The sequence below is a fragment of the Cydia splendana genome, chromosome 8, assembly GCF_910591565.1.
Source record: "Cydia splendana chromosome 8, ilCydSple1.2, whole genome shotgun sequence".
Classification (NCBI taxonomy): domain Eukaryota; kingdom Metazoa; phylum Arthropoda; class Insecta; order Lepidoptera; family Tortricidae; genus Cydia; species Cydia splendana.
The window spans coordinates 1211332-1231175 of NC_085967.1; the positions used below are offsets into that span (position 1 = coordinate 1211332).

At 39.2% G+C, this 19844-nt stretch overlaps 2 protein-coding genes across 2 annotated transcripts; one reads left to right on the forward strand and one right to left on the reverse strand.

Annotated features, from left to right (window-relative positions):
• On the forward strand, positions 1-10386 carry LOC134792624 (pre-mRNA-processing factor 19). Its single transcript, XM_063763868.1, has 9 exons — positions 1-154; positions 363-512; positions 1050-1183; positions 4908-5045; positions 5554-5736; positions 6558-6713; positions 7059-7144; positions 7380-7524; positions 7938-10386. Exons 1-9 carry the CDS (start codon positions 136-138, stop codon positions 8421-8423), a joined length of 1497 nt encoding a protein of 498 aa, XP_063619938.1. The 5' UTR covers positions 1-135; the 3' UTR covers positions 8424-10386.
• Positions 10008-19705, reverse strand: LOC134792635 (E3 ubiquitin-protein ligase RNF185-like). Its single transcript, XM_063763887.1, has 4 exons — positions 19291-19705; positions 16912-17050; positions 15115-15277; positions 10008-14599 (listed from the first exon to the last, which is right to left on the reverse strand). The coding sequence occupies exons 1-4, from the start codon at positions 19443-19445 to the stop codon at positions 14502-14504; spliced, it is 555 nt and encodes a 184-aa protein (XP_063619957.1). The 5' UTR covers positions 19446-19705; the 3' UTR covers positions 10008-14501.
• Positions 19706-19844: the final 139 nt, after the last annotated feature.

Here is a 19844-nt window from a genome sequence, read left to right on the forward strand (position 1 = left end):
TGGTGGTTCTTTTCTTTCATGAAATCGTAGGACGCGAATCAACGAAATTGAAATAAAAAGTACATAAGAGTTCTACAATTATCGTGTCGTGGTGCTTCACGATCTTGTGTTTGTGTAGCCTTAAACGGAAATACAATGGCGTTATACTGTGCAAGTAAGTGTTCTTGGCAACAGCGTACCGGGCGACGCTTTAATTTTTCACTTCTCTCAAGCGAATTAGATACGTAATTATTGTTAATTAATGACTGTTTTTTACATTTCTTGCAAATTCACCGCTTGGTTGTTGTATCAAGTATATATTTTGTCAATGTATTTTGTGATGTTTGTTAGTTTATAACCTAACTTTCGTTCACGGTTCATAGTATCGAATGAGGTGCCTGAGGTCCCGGTGGTGTCTCCGTCGTCGGGCTCCGTGTTCGAAAAGCGCATCATCGAGAAGTACATCATCGAAAATGGCGTCGATCCCATCAGTGGCAAGGAGCTGCGAGTTGAAGATCTTATTGAAATCAAAAGTAAACATCCATGTTTTTAGTTAATTTATATTATAGTATACTCACTGACCTCTACTAATTTCTAAATCTAAATGCACCATAATGTACAAAGCAATTTGAAGTATGTTTTTTTTTACTGTAAAATACTTACTGCCCATAGAGGATGGTATGGAACTCTCATTTGTTCCTTGCATAGAAAATGTATGGCATAGTACTTTATTTAAAAAAAAACGGACTACTGTTTAATATCTGTTTAGTAAATGCCTTTACTACCCTGTAAGACCTTACATTCCTTCCTTCACTAAAAACCTGTAAATTGGCACATACATAATAACTATGATTATAGCACTAACAAACTGGAACATTTATAAAAATGAAAATCCATTAATTTAAAAAGAGTATTTCAATCAAGAAGAATCATAGCATTCCTATTACATACTATTTTAAAACCATGAAATTAATAGATATTAATTTATTTTGAGAAACAAACAGTCTTGTCATTAAATTAGTGATATTGAACGTATTTCAATATTTTAAAAACATGTGATTACTTCATAGCCCCTCCGATTGTGAAGCCAAAGCCTCCGAGCGCCACATCCATCCCGGCCACCCTGAAGAGCATGCAAGACGAGTGGGATGCCCTCATGCTGCACGCCTTCACCCAGCGCCAGCAGCTGCAGACGGCGAGACAGGTATGTCGGAATTTCATGTCCATGACTGATAAGATGAGAATGAGAACAGAGACTATTTCAGGATATTTCAATGTCTGTGCAATTTAGAACCTAATTTGTTGGTGGTCCAAATATAAATTGACAAAAAAACTGCCACAACAAGATGCATAGTAAAAAAAACCAGTCAAGTGCGAGTCGGACTCGCGTTTCTAGCGTTCCGTACATAAGTCCGACTCATGCTTGACTGCACATTTCTAATAGGTTTTCCTGTCATCTATAGGTAGAAAGAAGAAACATATTTATTGTATATCTTTTTTGTTACAAATTATGTCCGCTTAAATTACTATTTTGTGTATATTTTTCAAAATTTTAGACCCAGTAGTTTCGGAGATAAAAGGGGGGGGGGGGATAATGGTCATTTTTTGGCTATTTTCTTAAATACCTCAAATACCTTCAAACCTATGTATTTTAACCCCTGGAGCGCCCCAGAATTACCGTAGTATGGAACTCCTATACTAGTTACCAGCACACGTGTCTGTGTAGGGCGCTCCACGGGTTAAAATGATAAAATCAACATGTCCCTCTTTGGGTCACTAATTTACACATATGTACCAAATTTCAACTTAATTGGTCCAGTAGTTTCCGAGAAAATAGGCTGTGAGCCTGTGACAGACGGACAGACAGGCAGACGCACGAGTGATCCTATAAGGGTTCCGTTTTTTCCTTTTGAGGTACAGAACCCTAAAAAAATATTATTTAATATATTTTTGGGCCACCTATGTATCATATATCATAAAAAACATCACAATTATTGTTTCCCATTTCTCATTATGGTAAAAAATTACTGAGTAGGATTTGAAGGCAATTTTCATTTATTAATAAATAAATAATAAATATAAATATAATAAATATAAATATTAAGGACATTTTTTTTTTTTTACACAAATTGACTAAGCCCCACGGTAAGCTCAAGAAAGCTTGTGTTGTGGGTACTCAGAGAACGATATATATAATATATAAATACTTAAATACATAGAAAACAACCATGACTGAGGAACAAATATCTGTATCATCATACAAATAAATGCCCTTACCAGGATTCGAACCCGGGACCATCGGCTTCATAGGCAGGGTCACTACCCAATAGGCCAGACTGGTCGTCAACCATAATAATTAATGGTGGTAATTTATTCAGTCTTCTCTTTCAGATTCAGATATTTATTAAAGACAAACTGTCCAATTTTTATGTTTTTGTGTGTACATCTACTGGTACTGGTACTACTGGTACTGTGATAGGTACTGTGAGATGATGGACGAAAGTTGATTGTGATCTGATTTTCCTATATATTGTGAATATTTTACGTATTTTATAATCTGATGTGTATGTACAGTGATTTGGTTTCGACTTTGCTGTATATTATGTTTTCAAATAAATAATAAAAACTTTTACAAAAAAAAGAAAACCAACTTCAAAAAGGATAAAATAAAATATTATCAGTTTTTAAGTATATGCGTTACCAACTGATATGTTTGAAGTCGGTGCCAAGCCAAATTTGAAGCATACCATGATTTTAGGGCGATTCGATAACAATGTGGCTATATGTATGTACGTGGATTGCCTTACACGGCAGCAATGATCATACTTTCTGTAGATACCTAAGAACCCACTGTCAATTTAATCCACCTTGGCGCAGTCCGTTGTCGGTACTAGTATAAAACCTATGCGATTGCCGACATGTTTTTTAAAGAGCAATTTTTACTAATTTTCGAACTGTCCATAGTACTCAGGTGTGGGACTGGGACTGAGTTATTTTCCGCCTTTTATCCAGAGAACTTGATTTCAAAATATAAAACAATTCAACAACCATCTACAGGCCTTTAACTTTTTACCTGCATGGCAAATTTCACCAGTTTACATGGCAGTTGTTTAGCTGAAAAGGTGACAAAGAGACAGACAGAATTACGTTCACCATTATAATACCTTGTACAGTTGTAATGTGATTTATAGACATAAAGCTGATTATTTTTGACCGGTACTGTTACTATTTGTCTTGGCACCGACTTCAAACATATCAGTTGGTAACGCATATACTTAAAAACTGATAATATTTTATTTTATCCTTTTTGAAGTCAGGATTCTTTTTTTTGTAAAAGTTTTTATTTTTCCATTTTTACTTGTAAGGCACTGTTCACAGCTTATGAGTGACGCGTGACGAATGAATGAAAAGAATAATGATGCGTATCACTAAATTCGTAATCATTCCTATCACTAATACAGTGTACAAACACAAAATCCAACCTCCGCCCCGCCACTGACCCAATCTCTCAACCCCCGATCACTTAACCTCACAGCACATCAACCCCTGATCACGGAACCCCTCGACCCTGAAGCCTGAACTACCAACCCTTCAACCGCCATTTCCCGACTCCTCAGTAGCCTTACCATAAGTCTAACACTGACATATTTGCTAGTGTGTGCGTAACTTACTTTCTATGCATCTCGCTCGTACTGGCATCCTGTTAGTGCGAGCGAGATGTATAGAAAGTAAGTTACGAAAGAGGTTAGCGAATATGTAGTGTCTAACTCGTGGTAAGGCCACAGTTGCACTTCATCAAATGGGTTATTTTCGGGAGGAAATGATTGAGTTACTATAAAAAACAATGATGTCGCCATACTCGTACCTTTAAAAATTGAGGAGTTCCCTCATTTCCTTATGAATTCCGTCATCAGATTAGAACCAACAATATTATGGGAACACCTTGGAGGTAACTTCGTTCAAACAAAAAAAGAATTACTCAAATTGGACCACGGGTTCCAGAGTAATCTACATTTATAAAATCATCATCATTATCATCAACAATCATCATCATCAGGTCCACTCCATCAAATTAGTGGTTTTCAAGAGGAAATGCTTGATTTGGTTAAGACAATACCCAAATCACCATACATCTGCCTTTGAAAATTGAGGAGTTCCCTCAATTCTTCACGGATCCCATCATCAGAATAGCACCAGATTAATATGGGACGCTCTTGGAGGCAGTTCCCGTCAAACTAAAAAAGAATTGCTCAAATGAACCACGGGTCTCGGAATAATCGAATGTCGTACATTTTAAGAAATCGTCATGATCATCATCAAAACAATCATCATCATCAGGTCTGTTTCATCAAATTGGTGGTTTTCGAGAGAAAATGCTCGAGTTGCTTAAGAAAACACCCAAATCACCCTACATGTGCATTTAAAAATTGAGGAGTTCCCTCAATTCCTCATGGATCCCATCATCAGAACAGCACCAGATTAATGTGGGACCACCTTGGAAATACCTTCTTTCGAACAAAAAAAGAATTACTCAAATCGGGCCACGGGTCTCGGAGTAATCGATGAACATACATAAAAAAATAAATAAAAAAACATAGCCACAACCGAATACAGAACCTCCTCCTTCTATGAAATTAAAGTCGGTTAAAAATAAATAAATCTATAAGCTTTTTTTCAACAATGTGGTGTGAGTTCGGTGAGCCGGTTGAGCGTCTCTCCTCTGTACTACTGGGGTATCATAGGAAACACAGATCGTGTTGTAAAGTGACACATAGCTTACATAGTGATCTTTAAGCCCTTATAAGGTAGAGGGAATATATTTCCCACCTTATTTTGAACTTTATTTCAAAGTGGTAAGGGTCCATTTTGCATAATTCCTGACACCCTTATTCCTTATAAAAGGTTAACACATTAATGTAACTTTGTAGGAGCTGTCTCACGCCCTGTATCAGCACGATGCGGCTTGTCGTGTAATAGCTCGCCTGACCAAGGAGGTGACGGCGGCCCGAGAAGCCCTCGCTACGCTCAAGCCGCAGGCCGGCATCACTCAGCAACCTCAACACCCGGTATGTTTATTTTAGACCTTATCTCAATGGTATAAGGCTAATACCTAACAGTTGTCATGTTAGTGATCGCAATTGAAAAAGTCTATTTCATGTCCTAGAACACTTGTTAGGCTGCTTTCCTACTGATGCGGAGATGAGAGGAGACATGCAGGAATTATCCGATAGCATTGGTTCTGTTCTCTGCTCCACTCACTGGAAAGGCAGCTTTAGTCCCAGGTCCCAAATTTGGTTGATTTAAGATCTCAAGCTGGATCATTTTGTCATATCGTTCACATATGTGTAGCTTAACTTCAAACTCGGGTAAATCCATTCAACCCTCTCAGCAAATATCTACCCTATTACTTGTACCTTTTCTTAATACCTACCAAAATCGCATAATCTGACAGATGGATTTACCCGAGTTTGAAGTTAAGTGACTCATATGTTGAATTGAACATAAAAACCTCAAGCATTTATTCCCTTTTGTTTTGTCCCATACACGGTTGACTAATACCCTAAGCATTTTCAGGCGGAGGCCGCAGCACCAGGCGGCGGCGCCACCCCCGTCGGCATGTCGGCGGAGGTGGTGGCGCGCCTGCAGGAGCGCGCCACGGCGCTCACGCAGGAGCGCAAGCGCCGCGGCCGCACCGTGCCCGAGGGGCTCGTCGGGCCCGACCAGATCCGAGCCTTCCTCACTGTGGCCAGCCATCCTGTAAGTATAATCCTTACTGCGCGGCCACACTCTCGACGAGTGGTATGGGAAGTAGGCAGAGACGTAATGTGGCCACGTTACCCGTCATCGGCCGCCATACTGCCCTGCATACTTCCCATACCACTCGTGTGTACCCAGAGTGTGGCCGCGCCATTAACGAAAGGAGTGATTGTGAACAAGCCAATACGATGCTAATGTGCCGCGAGAAACCTTTGCCAATTCGGTGTACCGGTTAACATGGTATTTGTCCATACACTATGTATATAAGCCTATACGGTGTCCCACTGCTGGGCAAAGGCCTCCCCCCTCGATTTCCATTCGTCTCGATTTTGAGCAATCTCCGGCCAGTCGTTAAGATATGCGTCCAGGTCGTCCCGCCATCTCCGTCTGGGCCTACCAGATCCTGGCCCGTCTTGCAGCACCGTGGTTATTTTGGCCCACCTCTGTGGGTGCATGCAACAGACATGGCCGGCCCAGTCCCATTTCAGCTTGGCGGACTTAGTTCCAACATCAGTAATGCGCGTTTTTGAGCGCAGCGTAGAGTTACGGATTTGGTCAATCCGTTTTACTCCTAGTATGCTGCGCTCCATAGCTCTTTGGCAAACCTTCAATTTGGTCTTTTGCGCCTCGGTGAGTGACCATGTTTGAGCACCGTAGGTTAGGACAGGCAGAATGCACATGTCGACGAGTTTCCGCTTTAAAGTCAGAGGAAGGTCGCCCTTCATCAGCTCCTTCTTATACCAATAGCTCCTCCATACACTATATACTTTATTTTATTACCTTTTTTAAGTATGAATTTTGACAATTTATCTTTTGCACAGGGTCTCCACTCAGCCAGTGTACCTGGAATCCTGGCCCTCGATATCAATCCGACGGATCACAGTCGCATCCTGACGGGTGGAAACGATCGCAACGCCACCGTCTTCAACAAGGATACCGAGCAAGTGGTGGCCATTCTCAAGGGACACACCAAGAAGGTGAGTTCTTAACGTTCCTGCTGTTGTATTAAAACCCCTACTCCAAGAGGTCTAAGGACTAAATTTGCCAGCCAAAAAACGACAGGATTTAAGTTTAGAATTTTTGTCATTTCGGACGCGCTATCGCGTCCGTGAAATTCAAGATGTTGAAGACCGCGGGGCAGTCAAGGCCAAGACCTAACGCCTAGAATTTAGGCAGACACATTTCCACAACCAGCCTAGAGGAGAAATAAGACTTTTTTCATGTCCTCATGATGTTTTTCTTGACTCCTTTAATATTCCTTGGCCAGGCCTTGCATGAGTTTCGAATATGGTACTAAGTTGTTTTGTTGTATCTTTCTCCAGGTCACTCGGGTGATCTACCATCCCGACGAAGACACCGTTATCACGGCCTCGCCTGATCACACTATCCGTGTATGGAATGTGCCGACGTAAGTAAAGTCTCTTGCTGGATCTCTTGTTTAACACTGAATAGACGTTGTTTACATGATGAGAACATCAAAAGTTTGCATAATAAACAAGCGTAGCCTAATGTCTAGTTTTGTTACTGTTGATGTTGTGACTTCAGCCTTGTTTAGACTATTTAGACTCAAATGTAAAACCAACCACCAAAACTTCTTGGGGACACTGTAAAAAAACTAAATAAATGTCTAATTTTTGTTCCAGATCTCAGACAACGGTGATCCTGCGCTCTCACGACGGCCCCGTAACCGGCCTCTCTCTGCATCCCACCGGCGACTACGTGCTTTCCACCTCCACAGATCAGCACTGGGCCTTCTCCGACATACGCACCGGCGCGTTGCTCACCAAGGTACGTATGCGCCAACGCCCGTATCTAAAGTAATCTTGTAGATTAGGGGTTCCCGTACTGTGTGTTCCTGGGGAGTCGGCCTGTTTACTTCGGCATTTCTATAATATAGAGCTACATGCACATATCGTCATTTACGATAGAGTTAAAAAAAAGAACATGTAAAGGGAGTCTCACCACAAAGAGGTTTGGGTATCTCTGTTATAGACGCACGCAAAAATACGGACTTGAGTGCGGGCGTTTGTGTGCGTGCGTATATAAGATTGCTTGATGTCCTTTGTTGGTAACACTGTTTATAACAACTTTTTTCTTAATTCAAATTTTATGAAACGTACGTTTTGATGCAAAGGATGGGGCCGGGTGGTAAGCAAAATAATTCCTGTGTTGGGAGGATTATATCGTATATCTTTTTCCAGGTGGGTGACTCCTCTGGCGTCAGCCTAACGACAGCCCAGTTCCATCCTGACGGCCTCATCTTCGGCACCGGCACAGAGAACTCCCAAGTCAAGATCTGGGACCTGAAGGAGCAGAGCAACGTCGCCAACTTCCCCGGACACGTCGGCCCGGTCACCTCCATCTCCTTCTCCGAGAACGGTTACTACTTGGCCACCGCCGCTGAAGATGCTTGTGTGAAGCTATGGGATTTGCGTAAGCTTAAGAACTTTAAAACTATACAGCTGGATGAAGGTTATGCTATTAAGGAGTTATGCTTTGACCAGAGTGGAACTTATCTGGCGGTTGCCGGGTCGGATGTGCGTGTATATTTGTGTAGGCAGTGGCAGGAATTGAAGGTGTTTAATGAACATACGGCGGCGGCGACGGGAGTCAGGTTTGGTCGGCACGCGCAGTGCCTGGCGTCTACTAGTATGGATCGTACGCTTAAGTTGTATGGTATTGAGTAAGTTTATTTTGGTAAAATTTAGAAGGGTATTGTTTAGCATTGAAAATTACAGTTGGCGCCAAGTTTTTATAGGATAGCCGCAAGGAATTATTGGAAATATGTAAATTTAAGCTCGATTGGCTAGTATACTACTCAATCTATCAGATTTTTTTACTAAAATGCTACTGCTCTGAGAATACTATTATTATTACTGTAACAGGACAGCGAGAGGGTTTATACGCGTCTAGAGGACATACTTGCGATTTTCCTCTCCATCCAAATTAAATGGTATTCGTTCTGTGTGGAGAAGTAAAGAGTGGCCACTTTGAATAAAATTTATTTAGTTTAGGATTTATTTCCAAATCCATAACATTGATGTCATGAATGTCAAATTGTTGACCAGTCGGTATAATTGGGTAACTCTTATTTTTATATTTTGTTAGTTTAAATTATTGAGTAAGCCACCTTAACCTTTTGGACGCCAATGACCGATATATCCGCACCGCAGGTTCAACGCCAAAGACCGATTAATCGGTCACAGACCACAGAGCAACATAGACCTACGTGCATATGAATAAAGTTCAATTTCGGTTTTGACACTTCGGTGACGTGGCGTCTGAGTGACAGACTGCTTTTGTGTTTGACACGGCGTCGAAAAGGTTAACTACACATTATAAAACAAAGTCCCCTGCCGCGTCTTGCTGTTTGTGTGTATGTATGTTCGCGATAAGCTCAAAAACTAATGAACGGATTTTCGAGCGGTTTTCACCAATTAATAGTGATTCTTGAGGAAGGTTTAGGTATATAATTTGTTAAGATTTTGTGTAACCCGTGCGAAGCCGGGGCGGGTCGCTAGTCTTGAAATAAAATGCAACATTGCAAGTTGACATCATATTATGTGTGTATGTATAAGCTATCCATTTTTGTTATTTCGACTAGATAGTAAGATGATATTATCATAACAACCTATTCTTGGTCACCATGGGAATTTTGACTGTGGAAAATTTCACATATTGTATAGCTAGAGAAATTAAATTGATGTAGATAAAAAAATAAATGAAGTATCAAGAAAAGGGGATGATTCATAACTGCCACAACTATTTTACTCGCTATAGTGAATCTTATCATAATGACTGTAAGGTCTATCTAAAAATCTAATCTAATTTCAAGTATTTGACTTGATTTCCGTGATTATCATGATAGCTTAACCTTTTGGACGCCAATGACCGATATATCCGCACCGCAGGTTCAACGCCAAAGACCGATTAATCGGTCACATACCACAGAGCAACATAGACCTACGTGCATATGCATAAAGTTCAATTTCAGTTTTGACACTTCGGTGACGTGGCGTCTGAGTGACAGCTTTTGTGTTTGACACGGCGTCGAAAAGGTTAAGTATGAAAGTATGAGAAATGAATAGTTGTGTATTTGAAATTATTAGCCATTATTAGGAATGTGTTGATCAATTCCTTAAATGTTATAAATATTAATGTAACTTTCACAGTGCATCTGTGTTAATTTCTTTACTCTGTCCTTGAAAATAAATATATTAATTTCAAATAACCAGTGTTTTATTGCCAGTAGGTTCAAATAAAAACATTCCTTTCAGTGTTTAAGTATATTTATTTTTATAAATTACATTAAACAATAAAATTTCCTTCCCTTCAAATCTTTAAAATATAATAATTATATACACTTAACTTACAGGAATATTAACATAAACAATATCTAACAAATACAAGTTTCGTGGTCTCTTCTACACGATTTGATATATAATTTGCTTATAGTATCGAGACGTGTTTGACCGATTTGGATACAGTTAGTAACAGATATAGGTACAAGATGTTTTTTCAAGTCTTAGGTTCAATATCTATATTCCACCTGTCCAATATATTGGTCCAATGTGCATTGCGTCTCACTCTTTCACCAAGCAAAAAGTGAGACGCAAATACACATTGGACAAAGAAAGTGGACAGGTGGAATACCACTCTTAACTATGTTCTGCTGTGGATTTGTTTATCTATTACTCACTATGAGACTAACCGTAATTTTTTTTTTTACGTAAATATAGCTGATCCCATGGTAACAGTCGCACAGTACGAGCTCCACAGCAGCTAAACAGACTAGCGTACGCATACGCTCGTATAGACCAAATGTAGGAAAAAGTATCGCGCGCGTAAGCTCGTAAAAGCCAAATGTAGGGAAACGTAACGCGCGTGTAAGCTCGTACCGCCGAAATGATCGTATACGCGCAGAAAATACGCTGTCTGAAACCGCCCTAAATAAACGTCTTGTACATCTATATACAACATCTGAGTGAAAACGACATAACTTATTGTCGAGTAAATAACAATATGTAGTTGATTGTACATTTCTGACTACTAAAGTAAACTATCAGACAAACACCAACTGATATTAACAGTTGCAAACATGCATATAAGCATATAGATACCAAAAAGTTAGTTGAGAGACAAAAAACTTTGTACAAACAATTTGAATATCAACATAGTGATTTGTATTTTGAATGTCAGTTGATTTGAAAATTCACAATTGCTTGTTACTCTAAACACTGGATATAATGATAAACCACTTATGAGTCGCTTAACTTCAAACTCAGGTAAATCCATCTGTCAGATTATGCGATTTTGGTATTAAGAAAAGGTAATAGGGTAGATAATTACTGAGAGGGTCGAATGGATTTACTCGAGTTTGAAGTTAAGCGACACTTATTTGCTATGGACCTAAAGCTAAAAAAGGACATGTTAGGCCTTGGTCTCCTTTTGACGCCATACGCTTCCTACAGCGTCCCGTATAGAAATGCCCCATACAATGTGACGCTATAGGCAGCGTACTGCGTCAACAGGGAACTAAGGTTTTAAATGGAACTGTACAAAGGCCCCTGCGTATTTGCGAGTGAAATTGTGTCCTCACGAAATGATTTCTAACGTCTTTATATTGAATCTATCTGTTAGCCGAAAGTTCAAAGGAACTTTATATGAAAATGGTCTGGGGCTGAAGTCCTTGAAAGCGCCCATTATAATTTCAGTCTTCTTGCATCGATCATAAGATCGATTTTTTTATACCAGATCCTCAGAACCATCCGCTCTTTTCAATATAAAGACAATAACAACTCTACAGAGTGAGGAATGATTAAATTCATAATTTGCATTGACAGACCCTACATAAAGCGAGACCCAAATGCGATTAAAATTATTTATATAAAAACTAGCATTAAATGAAATTAGTTAAACTTGCGTATTTTTACCCAAGCGACTTATTTCGGAGACCCGCGTTTTCGGCAAGCATGTGAACCAGTTGCGAACTTATAGCGCTCGAAAATGGAGACAGGCTCTTCGAAACATATCGCGCGATTGACGAAAAATACGTGACTTTAACTTTATAAATAATTTAATGTTAGTAACTCAGTTGAAATTCGATTAAAAACTGGTAGTTTACATAAAGATAAATATATTCGTAGAGGCTACACCACAAGAAGTTTTTTCAGCATAGTATTTTACAGTATGATAGGTCAAAGGTATAAACATTAACAATTCATAAGTTGAAGTTTATAAAATAATCTTATTGATTGTTTTTTACATCAAATCCTTATATACAAGTGTGCTTAAAAATATCTAAACATGAACATATAAGGCCGTAATTGCCCAAATGTTCAGAGCATAAGTGACGCAGCCATACAACGCGATAACAAACCACGAAGTGAATACAGGCATAACGATCAAGCTAGAGACTACATAGTCATGTTTAGATATTTATAAGCATCTTGTTCGCTCACATGTGGCGACTATACATAGAAATGTGATAGCGACTAATCTGTACAATATCGCTACATTGTGATAGATTGTTGGGAGAAAGAATACATAAATTATAAGTCTACTGCTTAACCCAGACGGAAGTGAATTTTGCCTGCGTCCGATATTTTTGATTAAAATTAAAATTTAACTTTCAGTTTTAGCTACTTTTCTATAAGTTATCCATCAGTGCAACTTCAGCAACCATTTGAGTTAAGTGGCTTTCGTTGAATTGTCTAGTTACTCTAGTTCATTTTTTCTAATAAATTTAAATCTAAATATTGCAAATTAATGCAAATAAATATTGTAAAATGTTTTTAAAAGTATTGTTACAGCGTTTTTTTTTTTATCTTCAGCAATGCTATTTGGCAAACGCTAGGAAATTTAAATGTGAAAATTTTTCCCTGTAACCCGTTTACAGGATATTTAATATTTATTTAAATTATGACAGAAAACTAGGTTCTGAAGCAAACAGCAGAGGTATACCTCTGTGCACATTTTATAAACAATTAACAGCCTGATTCATAAAAATCATAAATGCACTACAAGCCTCAATTAGTTAATTTATGTTTTATCTTTTTCTGTATTTGTAAGTTAAACATAAGTTAGAATGACAGATAAAGACAAACGGTTATTAGCTAATTGAGGCTTGCAGCGTTTGTGAATAAGGGTGTAAATCTGCATTATTAGAAGATAGTGGAAACCAAACTATTAAGAACAAATGTTCATTAAGCGCCACTTGCATTATCCCACTAACCCGAGGTTAACCGCTTATGCCGCTAACCCAGTGTCAAATTGGACTGGTAACCATGGAAACTAGAAGTTTAACCGGTTAACCCCCGGTTAGTGAATGGGTGAAGGGCGCTAAGTGTATTTAATGCTGCCTTACATCACTCTCTATTAGGGTGGCTTACAACATCTAAACTTTTAAACCATCTGAAACGATTCTCTTATAGTTCCGGTCTCATCAGAGCAATTCATTAATGTTTAATTTCGTATTCAGAATGAATAAACTAACATCTGCGTATTCGTAACGTTTGGAGCAAGTGCGCCGCGGGGCATCTGTGTTTACCATACATACATCCGTAAACAAAGGCATGGATGCTTCTATGGGCGCACTTACCTTACTTGCTTTGTTTCGTGAGCATATATATTATTTCGTATAAATCTTATGATTTTTATAAATTAAAGTTACTTTTATTTACGTGGTTTCAATCCTTATCATATTTTTAAATAAGTAAATGGGTGAATCAATTATTCTTGTCACCTAACCCCTCTTGGGTGACTCTTTGAAACCCGGATTTTATAAATAAATCTGTATTTTGATTTTGGGACTATCTTATACAAATTGTCTTAGCCTTAGCCCAGGCTTGTGTTAAGGGTTAACAAACATTCCCCATAAACACGCAAATATTAGGGGTCATCCATTAATTACGTCACACGTTTAGGGGGAGGGAGGGGGTCAAGAAAATGTGACATATTGTGACATGGGGGAGGGGGGAGACACAAACTTTGTGACGTCACTTTAACTTCATCAGTAACCGAATTTTTTTTTTAAATTATTTTATTCGCTGTACATTTAAATAACAAGTTTTTAAAACGATAATCGTTTTTATTCTTTTAATTTTCTTTCCTAAGCACTTTTGGGTTATAAAATTACTAATATTTATATCGTCAAAAATATTGATTGATAAAATATTAATAATACTTAGGTACTTACTTAATTCGATTTGGCGATTTCGTAGAAAAAATGTGACGTCACACTAGAGGGGAGGGGTTTGCCAAATGTGACCAAATGTGACAAGGGGGGGGGGGGGGAGGGGTCAAAAAACCTAGAAATTCGTGTGACGTAATTAATGGATGACCCCTAAATGCCCTTACCGGGATTCGAATCCAGGACTTCCAGTTTCGTAGGCAAGTTCAAAAATTACAAGGCTAAGTCTTCAAATTTTATGGCATTTAAATTAACCAAACCTCAACAGATCTTCGTACAGTCAAGTGTAAAAATATGGGTGCATATAACTTACTCAAAAATATGTCCCATAGTTCTTAATTCGCGGACATAAAAGCTATGGGACATATTTTTGAGTATGATGTGTGCACCCATATTTTTACACTTGACTGTTAAAAGTCTTTAAAAATTGTGCAACTATTGTCCCTTGGCCGACGGGACAGAACAAGAAACAATTGATCCACCCAAAAATATAAAACAATCAAACAACAATCAGTTTACCTTCCGGATATGAGTGTGCCGCGGGTATGTAAGACCCTGAGGGGGAGAGGGTCGGTCAGGCGAAGATGAGCCACAGCACGAACAGGATGGCCACCCACAGGAATATCTTCGAGAGGAACTGCTCCTCCTCGTACTGCGCCGTGCCGCGGGGGGCTGCAACACAGGGTCACACTGAATAGGGGATCAGACTGGGTAGTCCAATCAGAATACCTACTTTAATCTTTCTACTACTACTACGATTTCCCACCTAATTTTGGACTTTATTTCAAAGTGATAGGGTTCAATTTTGCATAATTCCTGATACCCTTATGCCGGATTAAACAAAATGTAAAAACGTTACGTAAGTATGAAGTTTGTATGGCGAGCATATGATGTCACGTAGGGGGAGCCTATTTCTTTTATGATTAAACTGATTAAAAATAGTCAAAAATAATGTTGTGTTATGTTTAGAACCTAACTATGAGCAGCATATTGTAATCTCAAAATATGTGCCCAGAAATAAATCGAAGCTCATTGTAACAAATGTATCAATACACGAACTCTCGTCTTTACATGGCGACCTTGCCAGATGAATGTGTAGCTAGGCCAAATGCCGAAAGGTACGGGCCCAATGCTGAAAGACGTGGTAGCCCTCGCCGAAGCCCTATAGTTAGTGTACTACAACATACCAGCGCTAGGCCTCGGGTCGCCGAAGTTGAACGTGGACGTGAACACGCCGAAGGGGAAGGCGCCGATGCCGAAGGACATGTGGAAGCCCTCGCCGAAGCCGAAGCCCGGGAAGCCGCTGTTGTTCTCGGGCTCCGTGCGCTGCCCCGCTGGCCGCGGTGGCACCTGGAATTGTATTATTTTTATTGATTGAGTTCTAAAACTTCTAAAGCCAATGTCACATTGGCCGGAAGCTTGGTCAGTAAGGCGGTGTACACATTGGATGCGGATTCGCACGGCGCTCCGGCGTCCTAGCGGGACAACGCTTATATACGTACATAGCGCTGTCCCGCTTACATATAGTCTGATAGTCGCGTAACCACGTAGAAGGCACGTGTACAGTCGACGTCAACGATATGTTTACATTTTTCGCCTTATTACAAAGGAGTAATGTGCAAAAGTGTAAACATATCTTTGACGTCGACTGTACAGCTTTTAATGGCCATAATGTTTTATTTTTTAATTTATTCATTTGGAGATCCAACAGCTATGACATTAACATAGAAATTATAGTAGATACAGGAGGCCAATTATAGGGACTCACATTTTTTTAACACGATAACATAATCATTTACATACATTAATTTTAAATTTCGACCCTCTTAATATTTAAATAATAAAATTGTGCGTCAGTTTTGTCCAAATTTATTTGCGCATACGATACGTCAATTACGTCACACAAATAGTTCTAAATAAGACCTTTTGTGATGGGTAAATTTTGGACACCCAGTCTAAAATATGCAAAACGACTACATTGTAGTAAAGACCTGTCACGAGTCAGAACTATAGATATGTGAATATTAGTTTGTGATTGATACATTGTTTGATTTTCTATCTTAATGCGATCTAAATACAGTCAATATTTGAAACATACATCCAATCTAATGATCTTCTTTTGGAATATTTATTGACTCACCTTATAAACCTCGTGTCGATCACATAAAGATAATATTTTCAATAACTGATGTAATATGTTTTAACACATTAAAAAGAGCAAAAGTTCGAAAGTAAATATGTAAGTATTGTAAAGTCAATTCGACCATGATTGGAAGGTCTTTGGACAAGGCCTAATTTGCGTAAGGTTATTGCGAATGTCACACTTATAATTTAGACGCAAACTTTATGGATAAATATATTGCGTCTCAGAAAAAAAATCGGCAAATTGCGAGATTGTGTCGCGGGCTAACAAGTAGTTTTTTTTTTCGAGCTTTATAAATCTTTTCCCTAAGTTCCACTTACTTATATTTATTGTTATGCAGCTTAGTGTAGGTACCTAAAATCGAGTTTGAGGTGTATATGTTTGACCAAAATTACCTAATGCCATTATAGAAACTACATAAAAAAAATGCTTTAGTTTTACCTCTTTAGGCTTTAAGCCCCTAACGAATTCAACCCCTAGATGACAGACCCTACAACGCGAAAGGGAGTGACGACTTAAGCATTAAAGTTTTCGATTTATGGCACGAGGTATCAAACCCTCCAACGCGCAGCATTCCAATCAAATGGTTATTTTTTAGTATCTGGGATATAAAATAGTCTGGGGTCATACATGAATTATCAAGAAAACCCAGACATACCTTCAGTGGCGAAGCGTGAACTTATCTAGCCGTGGGCAAAGACGCATCTGCAAAGCCTTTTCTTTCAATGTGTATTCCCAAGGTAATAAGAGTTGGCTCCTGCAAGCTCCCCTTATGTACCCTTTAGTACGAAGCCGTGGGCGAGGGTCGTTTAGTCCACGCCTAAGTAGGCTAGTAGCATACCTTATTCCTGGGGTCTTCCTGCTTGGTGTTCCCTCGGCCGTAGAGCGGGATGACCTTGTCTCTGCTGATGGCGGCCTTGCATACGGGGCACACTTGTCGGCTCGGCCGTGTTTCCAGCCATTGGTGAAGGCAGGGCCAGCTGTGAAGACATTCAATATTGTTCAAGATGTGCAAGATACGAAGGTTAACAAAAAAATGGAAAAGTTTCAAACTGCACATCAGGGGCCCGTTTTTCAAAAGCATGTAACTTGTAATACAAGTGGAAATCCCTTTCTAAACAAAAGCTGCCAAAAAGTGACATCTGCTTGTATTACAAGTTACAAGGTTTTGAGAAATGAGCCCCAGAAAGTACAGACTAAAAATATAATAAAAGACATTCAATAAAATATAAAAAAGACAATATTAAAAAGTAAATAAACAATATAATAAAGACAATAATTTAAAGCACATTAATAAATTAATGGAGTTGGAGATTGCTCCACCGACAAGAGCACAGCTCTTAAATATAAAGAAGAAGAAGAAGAATAAATTAATATCCATATAAGATCACATGGCAGTTGCTTTCGTAAAACCGGCCAAGTGCGAGTCGGACTCGCAAACGAAGGGTTCCGTACCATAATCTATAAAAACGGTCACCCATCCAAGTACTGACCCCGCCTGATGTTGCTTAACTTCGGTCAAAAATCACGTTTGTTGTATGGGAGCCCCACTTAAATCTTTATTTTATTCTGTTTTTAGTATTTGTTGTTATAGCGGCAACAGAAATACATCATCTGTGAAAATTTCAGCTGTCTAGCTATCACAGATCACGATATACAGCCTGGTGACAGACGGACGGACGGATGGACGGACGGACGGACGGACAGCGGAGTCTTAGTAATAGGGTCCCGTTTTTACCCTTTGGGTATGGAACCCTAAAAACTAGTGCCTATGCCATTTTTTAGGATTAGTTGCCAAGTGGAACCCAGGTACCTATGATCCATATTTGAGGAACTTGGCATCGCTTTTTTGTATGATATAAGAGGTAAACAAGCAGACAGATCACATGATGGTAAGCGATTACCACCACCCCACCCATGCACAAATGGACAAAAACCGGGCAGCTTGGATAGGAATTGCATGTTATCCAATCCATGTTGTATATGATCCTCAGGCATGAGGGAATGACTAGAAAGAAGATTGCAAAGCCATACCGGTCTTCTAATCAGGTCCTCCTCAAAGAAGTCATGTGTCTTTGAGAAAGTTACTTGATTTAAGCTCAGGAATGCACCCTTGAAATTAACGGAAATAAAAAAAAAACATTTATATGACCAATTCACATAATGGCAGACCAATGTTTTGACCTTATTATTATTTTGCTCAAAATTGTACTTAGTTTGTCATATTCAAGTGTGGTAAAAATATTTGGCTACAAAAAAAAACATGGGATAAATAAAATTGTAAACTCTAGTCATAAAAACTCTCTCAAGGCTCAATGTCTTCAATATCAAACTTTCGATTTGACTTTCCTTAGTGGCCTAGCGGTAAGAGCGTGCAACTTTCAATCCGGAGGTCACGGGTTCAAACCCCGGCTCGTACCAATGAGTTTTTCGGAACTTATGTATGAAATATCATTTGATATTTGCCTGTCGCTTTTCGGTGAAGGAAAACATTGTGAGGAAACCGGACTAATCCCAATAAGGCCTAGTTTCCCCTCTGGGTTGGAAGGTCAGATGGCAGTCGCTTTCGTAAAAACTAGTGCCTACGTCAAATCATGGTATTAGTTGTCAAGCGGTCCCCAGGCTCCCATGAGCCGTGGCAAAATGCCGGGATAATGCGAGGAAGAAGAAGATTTGATTTTCCTTAGTCATTTTACATCTAGGTAATTTTAGAAATAAATAACTGATGGTTAACTACCCATTAGAAGTTTCTAGTTTTGAAACTAATTAGTAAAGTTATTATTCAGTGTCTATCTATCAAATAACCTCATGGTTTGACCTCAAAATAAAATAAATTTTACTAAATTTGACAGAATCAATAGTAAAACCGAATGTAACATTGAATTTAATGTTGCTGTTTATCTTTAATACATTCCATAAATGTATTAAATTAAAATGTAAACCAGTTTTTGGTTTCCTTAAGAAACTCAATTTATGATGAAGTAGGTACATACACCAGTTGTTTTTAACTTGCTTATTATTTTTAGCACTGCAAATACACTTCAGCTTCGGCAAATATACGATACTTAATATTGTTTAAACGAATGCATATTCATTAAAGTAAAACTAGACAAAATAACAACAACGCTCATTTGCATATTGGACATGACCTTGTTAGAATATCTTTAGGTCTTAAGACGTGTCCAACGTAATTTCAAGGCTACGGGGAAGGAAAGCTCACCAGAAGAGATGTCCACACATGGATACGACGGCATCCCGCGCTGTATCCAGGCAAATGTTGCATTCCAGCATCCGCTCGTCTCGCTTCTCGTCATCTCCTCCCGCATCGCCGCCCGGCGCCGACGCGCTCGCCTGCGCCTCGCTCGTCTCCGCCATCGCAACCCTCACACGACCGACCACTAAACCATCAACCCCGACCTGACGCTTATCACGGACGTCGCTGATCGTGACGTCCGACTATGACGTGACAATTCTTCTATTATAAAACATCCATATAACTTTCGATGTCCACTTCAGAGGGCTGTTGGCGATCAGCTTCTACTGTGAAATTTTAAGGATGGCCAGCGGAATTTCACAAAAAATTAGGAAAACAAATCACCTCATCCTAACCCGTGGTTCGATGACTTTTGATCTGTCAAAATTGGCTATAGACTATAGACTCGATAGAAAGAGTAATAGTATTGATAGTATGCTATACTTGGTCAAGCAGATCTTGTCAGTAGAAAAAGGCGGCAAATTTGAAAAATGTAGGCGCGAAGTGATAACGTCCCATAG